Here is an 18,365-nt window from a genome sequence, read left to right on the forward strand (position 1 = left end):
TGAGTGTAAAACGAAAGCCTGTAATTGTTTTACATGATGGTAGGATTGCTGGTGTCCTTTTTTTCTGTCTCATAAACATGCAAGATTTCAGGTACGTCTTGCTACTTCTACTTACACTTAGGTCACACTACACATGCATGTACAAGCATATATATGTATATATACACATCCCTCTGGGTTTTCTTCTATTTTCTTTCTAGTTCTTGTTGTTGTTTATTTCCTCTTATCTCCATGGGGAAGTGGAACAGAATTCTTCCTCCGTAAGCCATGCGTGTTGTAAGAGGCGACTAAAATGCCAGGAGCAAGGGGCTAGTAACCCCTTCTCCCGTATAAATTACTAAATTTAAAAAGAGAAACTTTCGTTTTTCTTTTTGGGCCACCCTGCCTTGGTGGGATACGGCCGGTTTGTTGAAAAAAAAAAAAAATACTATGAGTATCGTGCTAGGTAAATGGACACAGATGCAACTAATGGGACATTTTATTGTGGCAACGTTTCACTCTCCAGGAACTTTGTCAAGCCGTTACAGCTTGACAAAGCTCCTGGAGATCAAAATGTTACCACAGTAAAATGTCCCATTAGTTGCATCTGTGTCCATTTACCTAACATTTGGTCAGTAATTCTAACATTATTACTATGAATATCTTATTACTTATACAGTGGACCCTCGCCTAACGATATTAATCCACTCCTGAGAGCTCAATGGTAGGCGAAATTACCGTTAGCCGAATTAATTTTCCCCATAAGAAATAATGGAAATCAAATTAATCCGTTCCTGACACCCCAAAGTATGAAAAAAAAAAAATTTTACCACATGAAATATTAATTTTAATACACACAAACTGAAGAAGACATGTACAGTTACGTGACACTTACCTTTATTGAAGATCTGGTGATGGAAGGAGGGGAGTGTGTGGATGGTGTTAATGTTTAGAAGGGGAACCCCCTTCCATTAGGACTTGAGGTGTCAAGTCCTTTTCCGGGGTTACTTCCCTTCTTCTTTTAATGCCACTAGGACCAGCTTGAGAGTCACTGGACCTCTGTCGCACAACATATCTGTCCATAGAGCTCTGTACCTCCCGTTCCTTTAAGATTTGTCTAAAATGGGCCATAACATTGTCATTGTAATAGTCACCAGCATGGCTTGCAATAGCTGTGTTAGGGTGATTTTCATCCATAAAGGTTTGCAGTTCAACCCACTTTGCACACATTTCCTTAATTTTTGAAGTAGGCACAATGGATTCCAAAACTGGCATAGGCGTCTCAGGGTTAACCCCAAACCCTTCAAAATCTTTCTTAATTTCCATACTAATTCTCACTCTTTTTATCACAGGGTTGGCACTAGAAGCTTTCTTGGGGCCCATGGTGACTTATTTTACAGGTGTAATCACTAAAAACACTGTGATAATATGAAATGTTCTGATTGTTTGTTTGGATGCGACCGTGTTGGCTGGCTTGTAAACACTGGCACCCACGGGAAAGTAAGGCGTGCTCAGGCCACATGTGGATGCGTCTCGAACGGAACGAATCGCGTTGGGCGAGTTTTTTAGCGCTAGCCGAGGCAAAATTTTTGCGTTAAAATGCATCGCTAGGCGAATTTAACGTTATGCGATGCGTTCGTTAGGCGAGGGTCCACTGTATATTCATGGCCCTTCAAGGGAATTAGTGTTGATAAGTAAAACACATGCAACAATTAGGTATCTTTATTCCGAAATGTTTCGCCTACACAGTAGGCTTCTTCAGTCAAAAACAAAGGAGGCAGAAGAGATGTAGAGATAATGTAATCAGTCCATCACCCCTGAAGACGTAGTCTTGAAGTGGTCAGTCCCTCGGCCTGGAGGATAGTTATGCTTCATAGTCTGGAACAGTGTGAGGCTGAAGCAATAGAATGGAGACTTATGTACAGTGGACCCCCGCTTAAGGATCACCTCCCAATGCGACCAATTATGTAAGTGTATTTATGTAAGTGCGTTTGTACGTGTATGTTTGGGGGTCTGAAATGGACTAATCAACTTCACAATATTCCTTATGGGAACAAATTCGGTCAGTACTGGCACCTGAACATACTTCTGGAATGAAAAAATATCGTAAACTGGGGGTCCACTGTACTGTCAAAGGTGAGGCGCAGAAAATCTTGATGATAGAAGAAGAGTAGAATCAAGAATGTAGTCACTGAGAGGCAGTGTAGCAAACCTACTGGGTAGGTCCCTCTCAAATCCATCCTGTCTCACTCATAACTAGTGGACAGGCAATAAAGTTGTAGATGTCCTTTGTACCAAGAGACCAATGTGTTGCAGTGCATCAAATCTGATTGCTTCCTTTCCCAGGCACTATGTGGATTTAACAGTTCTGATTAATAATAATAATTGTAATTTCCATGGGTAAGTGGAGAAGAATCCTTCCTGTGTAAGCTATGTGTGTCATAAGAGGCAACTAAAATTCTGGGAGAAAGGTGCTAGTAACCCCTTCTCCTGTATATAGAATTACTAAATGTAAAGAAAAAAAAAGCTTTTGTTTCTTCATTTTTGGGTCACCCTGCCTTGGTGGGAGACTGCTGGTGTGTTAGAAAAATAAAAAAATAATAGTAATAATAATAATAATAATATTCACAGGGAAGCGCTAAACTCATAGGGGCAGTACAGTACCTAGTGCATACTATGAATATAGTAGCGTAAGTTTGGCATTGTTCATTAAGAAATGTGTTGTAGGGTTGTAATGAGAATTAACATTATTATTACATATATTCATTTGAAACCATTAAACCCCTAGGAATCACACAGTGCCTGGGCAGAGGCAGTCACCTTTGATCCAGTTCCAATTCCTTAGACCAGGAGCCCTTAACCCGTAAACGGTCCAAATGTATATATACGTTTTTTCAATATTTGAAAGTATGTAAAAAAAGTAGATCTATTTTTTTTTTTTTTACATTTGAAAATGTGTAAAAAAAACTTTGATGTACTTTTTTTTGTTATATTTGAAAATATGTAAAAAGAAAAGTAGATCTACTTATGGAGCACCACACATGTGAACGTTGATCTGCTTGGACAGTTTAAGGGTTAACCAGCATCAAGGTACCCCTCCCCCACCCAGGAAGGGGAGGTGTCCATACATTAGAAGCTTTGATTACAGTTTTAATACACGTATAATACAGAGGTTAAGGATCCCTAGTTTTATTGACAAGCTATTTACAAGTAAAAGATTCTTAACTTTATTGACAAGTTAAGAGCTGTTACCTACATCAGCTCATTTGAAAGCATTTTGATTGTTGTGAGACATACAATTAGGGAACAGGATGAAATTGTTGCCATTTGTGGGCCAGCATTTTTATTTGATCAACTGACTTTATCTCGTTGACATAATGCTGTACGAATGTGTTCCATATTCGAGTCATCCTGGGGATAAATGATCTCAGATGAAGTGATGTTACACACACACACACACACACACACACAGGCTACAAGCCTGGTCCAGCAACTGGCTCCTTGAGTTTAACCCCGCCAAATGCAAAGTCATGAAGATTAGGGAAGGGCAAAGAAGACCGCAGACACAATATAGTTTAGATGGCCAAAGTCTGCAAACCTCACTCAAGGAAAAAGATCTGGGGGTGAGTATAACACCGAGCATATCTCCTGAGGCGCACATCAATCAGATAACTGCTGCAGCATACGGGCGCCTGGCAAACCTACGGATAGCGTTCCGATACCTCAGTAAGGAGTCGTTCAAGACTCTGTATACCATTTACGTCAGACCCATACTGGAGTATACAGCACCAGTTTGGAATCCACACCTAGTCAAGCACGTCAAGAAATTAGAGAAAGTGCAAAGGTTTGCAACAAGACTAGTCCCAGAGCTACGGGGATTGTCCTACGAAGAAAGGTTGAGGGAAATCGGCCTGACGACACTGGAGGCCAGGAGGGTCAGGGGAAACATGATAACGACATATAAAATACTGCGCGGAATAGACGAGGTGGACAAAGACGGGATGTTCCAGAGATGGGACACAGACACAAGAGGTCACAATTGGAAGTTGAAGACTCAGATGAATCAAAGGGATGTTAGGAAGTATTTCTTCAGTCATAGAGTAGTCAAGCCGTGGAATAGCCTAGAAAGTGAAGTAGTGGAGGCGGAAACCATACATAGTTTTAAGGCGAGGTATGATAAAGCTCATGGAGCAGGGAGAGAGAGGACCTAGTAGCAAACAGTGAAGAGGCGGGGCCAGGAGCTATGACTCGACCCCTGCAACCACAAATAGGTGAGTACAAATAGGTGAGTACACACACACACACACACACACACACACACACACACACACACACACACACACACAGGAAATGGAATAGTCTAGCAAGTGATGTAGTGGAGGCAGGAACCATACATAACTTTAAGACAAGGTACGACAAAGCTCAGGGAGCAGAGAGAGAGAGGACCTAGCAGCAGTCAGTGAAGAAGTGGGGCCAGGAGCTGAGTCTCGACCCCTGCAACCACAATTAGGTGAGTACACACACACAAGAAGGCCTTTGACACAGTTCCTCACAAGAGATTAGTGCAGAAGCTAGAGGATCAGGCACATATAACAGGAAGGGCACTGCAATAGATCAGAGAATACCTGACAGGGAGGCAATAGCAAATCATGGTACGTGATGAGGTATCACAGTGGGCACCTGTTATGAGCGGGGTCCCACAGGGGTCAGTCCTAGGACCAGTGCTATTCTTAGTATATGTTAATGATATGATGGAAGGGATAGACTCAGAAGTGTCCTTATTTGCAGATGATGTGAAGTTAATGAGGAGAATTAAATCAGATGCAGACCAGACAGGTCTACAAAGAGACCTGGACAGGCTGGATGCATGGTCCAGCAACTGGCTCCTAGAATTTAACCCTGCCAAATGCAAAGTCATGAAGATTGGGAAAATGCAAAGAAGACCGCAGACGGAGTATAGGCTAGGTGGCCAAAGATTGCAAACCTCACTCGAGGAGAAAGATCTGAGGGTGAGGATAACACCAAGTACATCGCCAGAAGCCCACATAAACCAAATAACTGCTGCGGCATATGGGCGCCTGGCAAACCTGAGAATAGCGTTCCAATGCCTCAGTAAGGAATCGTTCAAGACTCTATACACTGTGTACGTCAGGCCCATACTGGAGTACACAGCACCAGTTTGGAACCCACACCTGGTCAAGCACGTCAAGAAATTAGAGAAAGTGCAAAGGTTTGCAACAAGGCTGGTTCGAGAGCTAAGGCAAATGTCCTATGAAGAAAGGTTAAGGGAAATTGGTCTGACGACACTGGAGGACAGGAGGGTCAGGAGTGACATGATAACGACATACAAAATACTGTGTGGAATAGGCAAGGTGGACAGAGACAGGATGTTCCAGAGATGGGACACAGAAACAAGAGGTCACAATTGGAAGTTGAAGACTCAGATGAGCCAAAGGGATGTCAGGAAGTATTTCTTCAGCCAGAGAGTTGTTGGGAAGTGGAATAGTCTGGCAAGCGATGTAGTGGAGGCAGGAACAATACATAGTTTTGAGACGAGGTATTTTAAAGCTCATGGAACAGGGAGAGAGAGGACCCAGTAGCAGTCAGTGAAGAGACGGGGCCAGGAGCTGAGTCTCGACCCCTGCAACCACAATTAGGTGAGTACACACACAGTCTCTCTGTCTCTTTTCTTCCTTCCCTCCCTCCTATCTCTCCTGTTGCTTCACTCTCCTTCCTTCCCCCTCACTTATATTGGAACACACATACACATGCACACACACATATGATAAAGGTATAATAAAGCTAAGAAGAGGTATCATAAAGCTCATGAAGCAGGAAGAGTGACCTTGTAGTGACCAGTGAAGAGGTGTGGCCAGGAGCTGTGACTTGACCCCTGCAACCACAACTAGGTGAGTACACACACACACACACATATTTATATTTTTTTTTTTTGTGAGCATGAGTTCTCATGATCATTGAGATACACAACATTACTCATCCGTCTTCATCTCCAGGATCCTCAGGATAATGTTGTCAAGCGCTGGGTCTCGCGAGCACCACACGCAGGTGAGTCCTACCTCGATTTAGCTATCACTTTGAGAGGAGTGCCTGCATGCTGGTGAAGGGCTCTTGATCTGAGGAATGAGAGCTACCTCCACTTCCTCATATCAAACCCAAATACCTCATGGTTATCAGACTTGGGGATCAAGCCTGTACCTCTAATTGGTTAACGTAAGTACCTCACAAAAAAGTGAGTTTATCTAGGTATAAGTATACATAAGTACAATGGATTTATGAAGGATGAGGTTAATCATAGAATTGATGAGGGAAAAAAGGTGAGTGGTGCGTTGAGGTATATGTGGAGTCAAAAAACGTTATCTATGGAGGCAAAGAAGGGAATGTATGAAAGTATAGTAGTACCAACACTCTTATATGGATGTGAAGCTTGGGTGGTAAATGCAGCAGCGAGGAGACGGTTGGAGGCAGTGGAGATGTCATGTCTAAGGGCAATGTGTGGTGTAAATGTTATGCAGAAAATTCGGAGTGTGGAAATTAGGAGAAGGTGTGGAGTTAATAAAAGCATTAGTCAGAGGGCAGAAGAGGGGTTGTTGAGGTGGTTTGGTCATTTAGAGAGAATGGATCAAAGTAGAATGACATGGAAAGCATATAAATCTATAGGGGAAGGAAAGAGGGGTAGGGGTCGTCCTCGAAAGGGTTGGAAAGAGGGGGTAAAGGAGGTTTTGTGGGTTAGGGGCTTGGACTTCCAGCAAGCATGCATGAGCGTGTTAGATAGGAGTGAATGGAGACGAATGATACTTGGGACCTGACGATCTGTTGGAGTGTGAGCAGGGTAATATTTAGTGAAGGGATTCAGGGAAACCGGTTATTTTCATATAGTCGGACTTGAGTCCTGGAAATGGGAAGTACAATGCCTGCACTTTAAAGGAGGGGTTTGGGATATTGGCAGTTTGGAGGGATATGTTGTGTATCTTTATACGTATATGCTTCTAAGCTGTTGTATTCTGAGCACCTCTGCAAAAGCAGTGATAATGTGTGAGTGTGGTGAAAGTGTTGAATGATGATGAAAGTATTTTCTTTTTGGGGATTTTCTTTCTTTTTTTTGGGTCACCCTGCCTCGGTGGGAGACGGCCGACTTGTTGAAAAAAAAAAAAAAAAAAAAAAAAAGTACAATGGTTCAATTTACAATGGTTGGACTTAGTGGGTTTGCTGGGTTTTTGTCTTGTAAGAGCTGTAGTTTAGATTTTTTTATTACATGCAAATATTCAATTTGGGTTTTGTTTATAAGGTTCATTATATGATATCTTGTATGACCTCAGGTGTGGTGACTGTAGCTTACCAGACCCCAGAGTTGCCTGAGGCTGGGTGGTGGTGGGTGAAGGTGAGCGCTGAAGGACAGGTTGAGACAAAAAGGTTCATGGTTCACAAGATATATGAGCCACTCTTCGAGGTAACTACGAGCGGTAGCGTATTATTGTTTTACCAATTGTGAGTTAATGCTGTTTAATGACTTGATGCCAATTAAGCACTCTTGTCCAGGAATTGGAGATATCCTACCCTTCCTAGGATCATATCTAATTTTTTTCATTTCTGTTGTGCTTTATAACCCCTGTGAAAATAATATTAATAATCTCCATGGGGAAGTAGATAAGAATTCTTCTTCCATAAGTCATGTGTGTTCTAAAAGATGACTGAAGTGCTGGGAGCAAGGAGCTAGTAACCCCTTCTTCTGTATGAATTACTAAATTAAAAAAAAAAGCAACCTCGGTTTTTCTTTTTTGGGTGACGCTGCCTCAGTGGGAGATGGCTGGTGTGTTAAAACAAAAAATAATAATAATACATATTCCTTAAAATGGATTATGATGGTCCTTATACTTAGATGTTAAGCTGTCATCTTGCTCCTCCAGGTGCAAGTCGAGATGCCATACTACGCAATGGATGACGAGGAGGAGATCACAGGCTTAGTGACAGGGAGCTACTCGACAGACAAGCCTATATATGGCAATGCCACCCTAACACTATATGTCAAGCGCCCGTGGACACTGCCGGACACAGAGTTCAAGGAAGTCTCCGACTTATACTTAGACTATGTGAGCTGATGTTGTATCTTGAGACCTGCTCTCTGCTGCCAGTTTAGGGGTAGATGTTAATGAAAAAGATACATGTACAACACTTGGGTATCTTTATTGCTGAAATGTTTAATCTGCAAACAGGGTTCTTCAGTTGAATACAGACAAATATAACACTAAAGACAGTAGTAGTATTGAGGCAATTAGTCCAAAATGCACCGCTAGCATGGCGTGCATTTCAGGCAGATTAGTGTCTGTAGACTGTCAATATTATAATATACATATATAACCCAGACATAGGAGAGAGTATATGACAATGTTTCGGTCCGACTTCAACTATTTACAAAATCACACTGTGACTTGTAGATAGTCCAGGTTGGACTGAAATATAGTCATAAGCTTATCTCTCCTATGTCTGGGTTATTTGTATACCGTTCAGCCATGGTATTGTGCCATTTTGTTATTTAATATAATGTATTTACTTACCCAGTAGTTACTGTGCTGAATTTAGATCTTAATGTGCTAATAATAATAACTTATTTCAGCATGATGCAGTGTTTGTACAAAGGTGAATGACATACAAGGGTTATAACTTTCCATGATAGAACTATCACTTTTCTTACAAGGGCCATAACTTTCCATAATAGAGCCAGCATGACAGAGCATGGTAAAGTTGTCACCATCCATACAGTTGCAGTCAGTTTCAATGTGAGATTCACAACTTGATTCAACTTCCCAGGTGGATGGTGAAGCAGATTTTGCCTTCCCAATGGAGTCACTGCTGGAACACGTGGAAGAGCTGGATGGTGCTGAAGTCATGGTGGATGTCGAATTCTATGATGTCTTCACCTGGATCAGGGGGACAGGGCACTCTAGGTTGGTATTGAAATTTTACAACACTTTCAGAAAAGCTTGGGAATATATTGGTCTTTTACAGAACCTCTGGATTCTTTTGATTTCCAGGGAGATATTTTAACTTTATAAGTTCACACTTCTGCTCCTGGAACCTTGTGGTCATCCTGAGATCTAAACTTCTAGATTCTATTAACCTCCAGGAAGATACTTTAACTTTTTTGTTCACTATTGTGGTCCTGGAACCTTGTGGTCATCCTGAGATTGGAAACAAACTCTTTTGCCTTCCAGAAGCCCACAGGAAACTCTTGGTTTTCCAGAGGAAGCAACACTCTTTGTTCTTTGTAATGTTCCAGAGAGATCCAGTAAACTCATGATCATCCTGGGGAAGGGTCCAGGAACTGTGGGATGGCTCAGAGAGATCCAGGAACTGTTGAATGCTTCAGAGAGATCCAGGAACTGTTGAATGCTTCAGAGAGATCCAGGAACTGTTGAATGCTTCAGAGAGATCCAGGAACTGTGGGATGTTTCAGAGAGATTCAGGAACTGTTGAATGCTTCAGAGAGATCCAGGAACTGTGGGATGTTTCAGAGAGATTCAGGAACTGTTGAATGCTTCAGAGAGATCCAGGAACTGTGGGATGTTTCAGAGAGATTCAGGAACTGTTGAATGCTTCAGAGAGATCCAGGAACTGTGGGATGTTTCAGAGAGATTCAGGAACTGTTGAATGCTTCAGAGAGATCCAGGAACTGTGGGATGTTTCAGAGAGATTCAGGAACTGTTGAATGCTTCAGAGAGATCCAGGAACTGTTGAATGTTTCAGAGAGATCCAGGAACTGTTGAATGCTTCAGAGAGATCCAGGAACTGTGGGATGTTTCAGAGAGATTCAGGAACTGTTGAATGCTTCAGAGAGATCCAGGAACTGTGGGATGTTTCAGAGAGATTCAGGAACTGTGGAATGCTTCAGAGATATCCAGGAACTGTGGGATGCTTCAGAGAGAGCCAGGAACTGTGAAATTCTTCAGAGATATCTATATAGTATTTTCAAGAGCCCCATGATCAAAGGGAGCCATTTAACATTGTAATTTTCAAGAGCCCCATGATCCTTGGGGTTATTCAGAGAGCCTTACAAAATTTGTGATTATTTACTGTCCTATTCTTTGTCAGCATACAGCAAAACCCCCGCATCTGCGGATTATCTTTCTGCAGTTTCAGTTATCTGCAGTTTACCATGGCCCAAAAATAACCCTTAATTTTCCTTAATAATGGCCCCATATTGCAAAAGTAGTGATGCTGGTAGTTCATCAGAGCATAAAAGAAGCTGTGAAGTGCTTCCCATCAGTGAAAAAGTGCTAATTCTCTACTTGCTGTGCTTAACTTATCAATTAAAGTTTATCATAAGTACAGTACATATGTATGTAAATGAAACACGACATATACATGTATACAGTGGACCCCCGGTTAACGAACTTTTTTCATTCCAGTAGTATGTTCAGGTGCCAGTACTGACCGAATTTTTTCCCATAAGGAATATTGTGAAGTAGATTAGTCCATTTCAGACCCCCAAACATACACGTACAAAAGCACTTACATAAATACACTTACATAATTGGTCGCATTTGGAGGTGATCGTTAAGCGGGGGTCCACTGTATAGGGTTCGCTACTATCCACAGTCCTGGGGATGGGAAGTACAGTGCCGGCACTCTGACGGAGGAGTGTTAATGTTGCAGTTTAAAAACTGTAGTGTAAAGCACCCTTCTGGCAAGACAGTGATGGAGTGAATGATGGTGAAAGTTTTTCTTTTTTGGGCCACCCTGCCTTGGTGGGAATCGGCCAGTGTGTTAATAAAAAAAAATAAAAATAATACTATCCACAGTTTCCGGCATCCACAGTAGGTCTTCGAATGTATTCCATGCAGATACAGGGGGACCACTGTAATAATGTTTTGGGATTTAGTTTTTGACTCAACTTTTTTCTCTGGTCTACAGAACACGGATCATCAGCAACCACATTGAGGTGGCAGTGGTAGGCACCTCCCCCTTCATCTTTCGTCCAGGCATGCCCTTCAGTGCTGCGGTAAGTGGTACTCCACATGCCCATGTTGGCTCAATGATGAATTTAAGTTCTTCAAAGTGCATCAATGCATCAATCAGTAGTAATGGAAATGATTTGCAAGTGTGAATGATTTACTGATGTATATGATTCATAAGTGCAAATGATTAAAAGTAAATAATTCAGTACACAAATAACCCGCACATAAAAGAGAGAAGCTTACGATGACATTTCGGTCCGACTTGGACCATTGACAAAGTCGGACCGAAATGTCGTTGTAAGCTTCTCTCTTTTATGTGCGGGTTATTTGTGTATCGTTCCAGTCACGGTATTGTGCCTTTTTTGTTATTTAAATAATTCAGGTATAAATGATTTACAAGTGTATGTGGTAGACAGTTGTAAATGATTTACAAGTGTAAGTGGTGGACAAGTGTAAATAATTGAAAAGTGAAATGATTCACAAAGGCAATCGTTTGCACATCACCTCCTCCCCAATCCTTCAAGAAGGGGTCCTGATCCAGTGAATCAAAGCTAGTCTCCTCATCTTAGGATCAGATGTGATTACCTCCTCTTCCTAAGGCATTGTATGACCCCTACAAGTTTACCGATTCCCATGAATATGTGACAGTCGCCTCTTGAGTATATCTTACTCCAGTTTTCCCTCTCGCTATAAGTGTGGAATAGCCTTATGGGTTTAGCACTTCCCAAGAATTTAGTATATGTATTATTATTATTATTATTATGCTTTCAACGCACCGGCCGTATCCCACCGAGGTGGGGCAGCCCACCGAGGCGGAGCAGCCCACCGAGGCAGGGTGGCCCAAAAGGAAAGATGAAAGTTTCTCCTTTTACATTTAGTAATGTATACAGGAGAAGGGGCTACTAGCCCCTTGCTCCTGGCATTTTGGTTGCCTTTTATGACGTGCATAGCTTACGGAGGAAGGAAATAATAATAATAATAAATTTTTCTTCTTCTTATTCTTTTTAGTAATCTTTACAGGCAAAGGGGTTACTAGCCCATTGTTCCCGGCATTTTAGTTGACTTTTAGAACACGCATGCCTTACGGAGGAAAGATTCTTATTCCACTTCCCCATGGATGTAAAAGGAAAAGTAATAAGACCAAGAACTATTAAGATAAAATCAAAGAAAACTCAGATGAGTGTGTATAAATAAATGTGTACATGTATGTGTAGTGTGACCTAAGTGTAAGTAGAAGTAGCAAGACGTACCTGTAATCTTGCATATTTATGAGACAGACAAAAAAACACCAGCAATCCTACCATCATGTAAAACAATTACAGGCTTTTTTTTACACTCACTTGGCAGGATGGTAGTACCTCCCTGGGTGGCTCAAGTGATGTAGTGGAAGTTTTAGCAGTAAAGGTCGAGAACCAAAACCTAGTCATTGTGGTAGTCTACAAGCCTCCGGATGCAACATCCCAGCAATTCCAGGAACAGCTGTTAAAAATTGACCACTGTCTGGAAAATTTTCCAGCTCCTGCACCCAACATCTTGCTCCTGGGGGATTTCAACTTAAGGCACCTAAAATGGAGGAATATAGCAAATAATATTGTTGCAGTAATAACACCAGGAGGCAGCTCTGATGAAAACTCACACTCACACGAGCTTTTAAATCTCTGCACAAAATTCAATTTAAACCAGCAAATAATAGAGCCTACTAGACTGAAGAATACACTAGACCTCATCTTCACTAACAATGATGATCTGATAAGAAATGTCACCATATCAAAAACAATATACTCAGATCACAACATAATTGAGGTTCAGACATGTATGCGTGGAGCCCCAGACCGACAAAATGAGACTAGTCACGAGGGAGCATTCACCAAATTCAACTTCAATAACAAAAACATAAAGTGGGACCAAGTAAACCAAGTCCTAACCGATATAAGCTGGGAAGATATACTAAGCAACACAGACCCCAACTTATGCCTAGAACAGATTAACTCGGTGGCACTCGATGTATGCACAAGGCTTAATCCTCTAAGAAAAAGGAGGAGTAGATGTAAAATAGAAAGAGACAGGCGCTCCCTTTACAGGCGACGGAAAAGAATAACAGAGCGGCTAAAAGAGGTCAATATATCTGAAATCCGTAGGGAGACACTGGTCAGAGAAATAGCAAGCATCGAACTTAAGCTAAAAGAATCCTTTAGGAGTCAGGAATCGCCGGAAGAACTAAAAGCCATAAATGAAATCGAAAGAAACCCAAAGTATTTCTCTCTATGCCAAATCAAAATCGAGAACAACGTCCAGTATTGGGCCCCTACTTAAACAAGATGGGTCCTACACAGATGACAGCAAGGAAATGAGTGAGCTACTCAAGTCCCAATATGACTCAGTTTTTAGCAAGCCGCTAACCAGACTGAGAGTCGAAGATCAAAATTAATTTTTTATGAGAGAGCCACAAAATTTGATTAACACAAGCCTATCCGATGTTATCCTGATGCCAAATGACTTCGAACAGGCGATAAATGACATGCCCATGCACTCTGCCCCAGGGCCAGACTCATGGAACTCTGTGTTCATCAAGAACTGCAAGAAGCCCCTATCACGAGCCTTTTCCATCCTATGGAGAGGGAGCATGGACACGGGGGTCGTCCCACAGTTACTAAAAACAACAGACATAGCCCCACTCCACAAAGGGGGCAGTAAAGCAACAGCAAAGAACTACAGACCAATAGCACTAACATCCCATATCATAAAAATCTTTGAAAGGGTCCTAAGAAGCAAGATCACCACCCATCTAGAAACCCATCAGTTACACAACCCAGGGCAACATGGGTTTAGAACAGGTCGCTCCTGTCTGTCTCAACTATTGGATCACTACGACAAGGTCCTAAATGCACTAGAAGACAAAAAGAATGCAGATGTAATATATACAGACTTTGCAAAAGCCTTCGACAAGTGTGACCATGGCGTAATAGCGCACAAAATGCGTGCTAAAGGAATAACAGGAAAAGTCGGTCGATGGATCTATAATTTCCTCACTAACAGAACACAGAGAGTAGTCGTCAACAGAGTAAAGTCCGAGGCAGCTACGGTGAAAAGCTCTGTTCCACAAGGCACAGTACTCGCTCCCATCTTGTTCCTCATCCTCATATCCGACATAGACAAGGATGTCAGCCACAGCACCGTGTCTTCCTTTGCAGATGACACCCGAATCTGCATGACAGTGTCTTCCATTGCAGACACTGCAAAGCTCCAGGCGGACATCAACCAAATCTTTCAGTGGGCTGCAGAAAACAATATGAAGTTCAACGATGAGAAATTTCAATTACTCAGATATGGTAAACATGAGGAAATTAAATCTTCATCAGAGTACAAAACAAATTCTGGCCACAAAATAGAGCGAAACACCAACGTCAAAGACCTGGGAGTGATCATGTCGGAGGATCTCACCTTCAAGGACCATAACATTGTATCAATCGCATCTGCTAGAAAAATGACAGGATGGATAATGAGAACCTTCAAAACTAGGGAGGCCAAGCCCATGATGACACTCTTCAGGTCACTTGTTCTATCTAGGCTGGAATATTGCTGCACACTAACAGCACCTTTCAAGGCAGGTGAAATTGCCGACCTAGAAAATGTACAGAGAACTTTCACGGCGCGCATAACGGAGATAAAACACCTCAATTATTGGGAGCGCTTGAGGTTCCTAAACCTGTATTCCCTGGAATGCAGGAGGGAGAGATACATGATTATATACACCTGGAAAATCCTAGAGGGACTAGTACCGAACTTGCACACGAAAATCACTCACTACGAAAGCAAAAGACTTGGCAGACGATGCACCATCCCCCCAATGAAAAGCAGGGGTGTCACTAGCACGTTAAGAGACCATACAATAAGTGTCAGGGGCCCGAGACTGTTCAACTGCCTCCCAGCACACATAAGGGGGATTACCAACAGACCCCTGGCAGTCTTCAAGCTGGCACTGGACAAGCACCTAAAGTCAGTTCCTGATCAGCCGGGCTGTGGCTCGTACGTTGGTTTGCGTGCAGCCAGCAGCAACAGCCTGGTTGATCAGGCTCTGATCCACCAGGAGGCCTGGTCACAGACCGGGCCGCGGGGGCGTTGACCCCCGGAACTCTCTCCAGGTTCCTGACACCCCAAAGTATGAAAAAAAATTTTTACCACATGAAATATTAATTTTAATACATACACACAAACTGAAGAAGACATGCACAGTTAATACTCTACTAAGAATAGAATACATGACACTTACCTTTATTGAAGATCTGGCAATGATTGATGGGATGGGAGGAGAGTGTGCAAGTTGTTATTGTTTAGAAGGGGAATCCCCTTCCATTAGGACTTGAGGTATCAAGTCCTTTTCTGGGGTTACTTTCCTTCTTCTTTTAATGCCACTAGGACCAGCTTGAGAGTCACTGGACCTCTGTCGCACAACATATCTGTCCATAGAGCTCTGTACCTCTAGCTCCTTTATGATTTGTCTAAAGTGGTTCACAACACTGTCATTGTAATAGTCACCAGCACAGCTTGCAATAGCTGTGTGAGGGTGATTTTGATCCATAAAGGTTTGCACTTCAAGCCACTTTGCACACATTTCTTTAATCTATGAAGTAGACAACTTATTTAATTTCTCTCTCCCCTCCTCTGGAGCAGTTTCCTTAGGTCTGGCTGTTGAAGATGATCTTGCAGCTCATCAGTGGTTAGTTCTTCATTGTTCTCCTCCACCAACTCTTCCACATCCTCCCCACTAACCTCCAACCCCAAGGACTTCCCCAATGCCACAATTGATTCCACAACTGGCATACGCTTCTCAGGGTTAGCCTCAAACCCTTCAAAATTCTTTTGTCTACACAGTCTGGCCACAGTTTCTTCCAAGCAGAGTTCAAGGTCCTCTTAGTCACTCCCTCCCAAGCCTTACCTATAATGTTTACACAACTGAGGATACTAAAGTGATCTTTCCAAAACTCTCTAAGAGTCAATCGAGTGTCTGAGGCCACTTCAAAGCACTTTTGAAACATAGCTTTTTGTGTAGAGTTTTTTGAAGTTTGAAATGACCTGCTGGTCCATGGGCTGCAGGAGAGGAGTGGTATTAGGAGGCAAAAACTTGACCTTACTGAAGCTCATGTCCCCAGAAAGTCACTCTGCCAAGTCTGAAGGATGACCAGGAGCATTGTCTAATACCAGGAGGCACTTAAGGTCCAATTTCTTTTCCATTAGGTAATTTTTCACAGTGGGGGCAAATGCATGGTGTAACCAGTCATAGTATACCTGAATAAACTTACTTACTTAAAAAGTCCCTAGTGACCCATGCCTTACTGTTTGCCCTCCACAGCACACACAAATTAGCCTTGAGGACATTGTTTTGCCTGAACGCTCTGGGAGTTTCAGAGTGATACACCAATAAAGGCTTCACTTTGCAATCACCACTAGCATTAGCACACATCAAGAGAGTAAGCCTGTCTTTCATAGGCTTATGTCCTGGGAGTGCCTTTTCCTACTGAGTAATGTAGGTCCTGCTTGGCATTTTCTTCCAAAACAGGCCTGTTTCATCGCAATTAAACACTTGTTCAGGTTTCAAGTCTTCACTGTCTATGTACTCCTTGAATTCCTTCACATATTTTTCAGCCGCTTTTTGGTCCGAACTGGCAGTCTCACCATGCCTTATCACACTGTATGCCACTACGATTCTTTAATCTCTCAAACCAACCTTTGCTGGCCTCAAATTCACTCACATCACCACTAGTTGCAGGCATTATTCTAATTAAATCGTCATGCAACTTCCTAGCCTTTTCACATATGATCGCTTGAGAGATGGTATCTTCTGCTATCTGTTTTTCGTTTATCCACACCAATAACAGTCTCTCAACATCTTCTATCACTTGCGATCTCTGTTTTGAAAACAAACTTGCACCTTTTGCAAGAACAGCTTCCTTGATTACCGTTTTGTTGGCCACGATAGTAGCAATGGTTGATTGGGGTTTGGTATACAACCTGGCCAGCTCCGAGACACGCACTCCACTTTCGTACTTAGCAATTACCTCTTTCTTCATTTCCATAGTAATTTTCACCCTTTTTCCCACAGGGTTGGCACTAGAAGCTTTCTTGGGGCCCATGGTGACTTATTTTGCAGCTACAATCACTGAAAACACTGTGATAATATGAAATGTACCAAATGTATGCATGGATGCAACAGCACTGGCTGGCTTGTAAACACTGGCACGCATGGGGCAGCTGAGGCCACAGTTTGTATATGTGTTTGTTTGAACACAATAACCAGCTATCTGTCCACTCTAATAGGTATCGGTGAGGCACAGTGACAGAGTACCAGTGGAAGCGTCACGTCTGGCTGGTTCAACTTTGGTCATCACCTCCACCGTCACCTCCAACACTGGCTCCACCTTCACCCTTCCACAGGTATTATTTTTTTCCTTTTTTTTTAACGCACCAGCCATCTCCCACTGAGGCAGGGTGACCCAAAAAACAAAAGAAATTAAAGCTTTTCTTTATTTTTACATTTAGTAATTAAATGCATTTATTATATATTAAACTGACCTTATGTTGCATTGAATAGATAGCCTTATTATGCACCTCATATTCATCCTGTATCACCAACAAATAACAGATATGGTACATAAGCATATAAGACAGTGGCGGCTCGTCCATAGGAGCTGCAGAGCTACAGTCCCCCCCAGATGCTCACTGCCAGACCTATGACTTCATCAACCTTGTGCTAAAATAATTTGCAACTGACAAATATATTACAGGAAAAATCTGTTGTATGTTGTTTTCAATGTATTTATAAGCAAATTTTTTATTTTTTTGTTCAAATGAGATAAAAATTATTAAAAATTGAAGTTTGATGCAGTACAATAGTATAGGTATTACTGGTGCTACAAGCTGCCACTGATATAAGACACTGTTTCCAAGCAGTTCAAAGTCAAATTCAAATTCAAAGTTTATTCTCTATAAGGATTACAATGCTGAGTTTACAGAATTTGGTTATTGTGTGGTTTATATGTAGTAAAATAATAATTACAGAGTGTACCACTAGAACACCTAGCATGGCTAGGCATTTCGGGCAGACTTAGATTAGATCTTAAATACAGTGGACCCCCGCATAACGATCACCTCCGAATGCGACCAATTATGTAAGTGTATTTATGTAAGTGCGTTTGTATGTGTATGTTTGGGGGTCTGAAATGGACTAATCTACTTCACAATATTCCTTATGGGAACAAATTCGGTCAGTACTGGCACCTGAACATACTTCTGGAGTGAAAAAATATCGTTAACCGGGGGTCCACTGTATAATGTTAGTAAACAAGGCCTAAAGCATAACCCAAAGCCTACCCTTGACCCTGACCTTGAGCATATAAGGTCCAGAGTGATTTTCCA

At 42.1% G+C, this 18,365-nt stretch overlaps 1 protein-coding gene across 1 annotated transcript in view; it reads left to right on the forward strand.

Annotated features, from left to right (window-relative positions):
• LOC138852017 (CD109 antigen-like) overlaps positions 1–18,365 on the forward strand; it is a gene marked incomplete at its 5' end in the record, with an annotated part of 33,754 nt that overhangs the window by 5,121 nt on the left and 10,268 nt on the right. The window contains 6 exons of the mRNA XM_070081629.1: positions 5,994–6,045; positions 7,317–7,447; positions 7,905–8,087; positions 8,806–8,942; positions 10,909–10,996; positions 17,268–17,384. Coding sequence (XP_069937730.1) covers positions 5,994–6,045; positions 7,317–7,447; positions 7,905–8,087; positions 8,806–8,942; positions 10,909–10,996; positions 17,268–17,384 — 708 coding nt within the window. The remainder of the gene's footprint in view (positions 1–5,993; positions 6,046–7,316; positions 7,448–7,904; positions 8,088–8,805; positions 8,943–10,908; positions 10,997–17,267; positions 17,385–18,365) is intronic.

This window comes from Cherax quadricarinatus, unplaced genomic scaffold (assembly GCF_038502225.1).
Source record: "Cherax quadricarinatus isolate ZL_2023a unplaced genomic scaffold, ASM3850222v1 Contig3391, whole genome shotgun sequence".
Lineage (NCBI taxonomy): Eukaryota > Metazoa > Arthropoda > Malacostraca > Decapoda > Parastacidae > Cherax > Cherax quadricarinatus.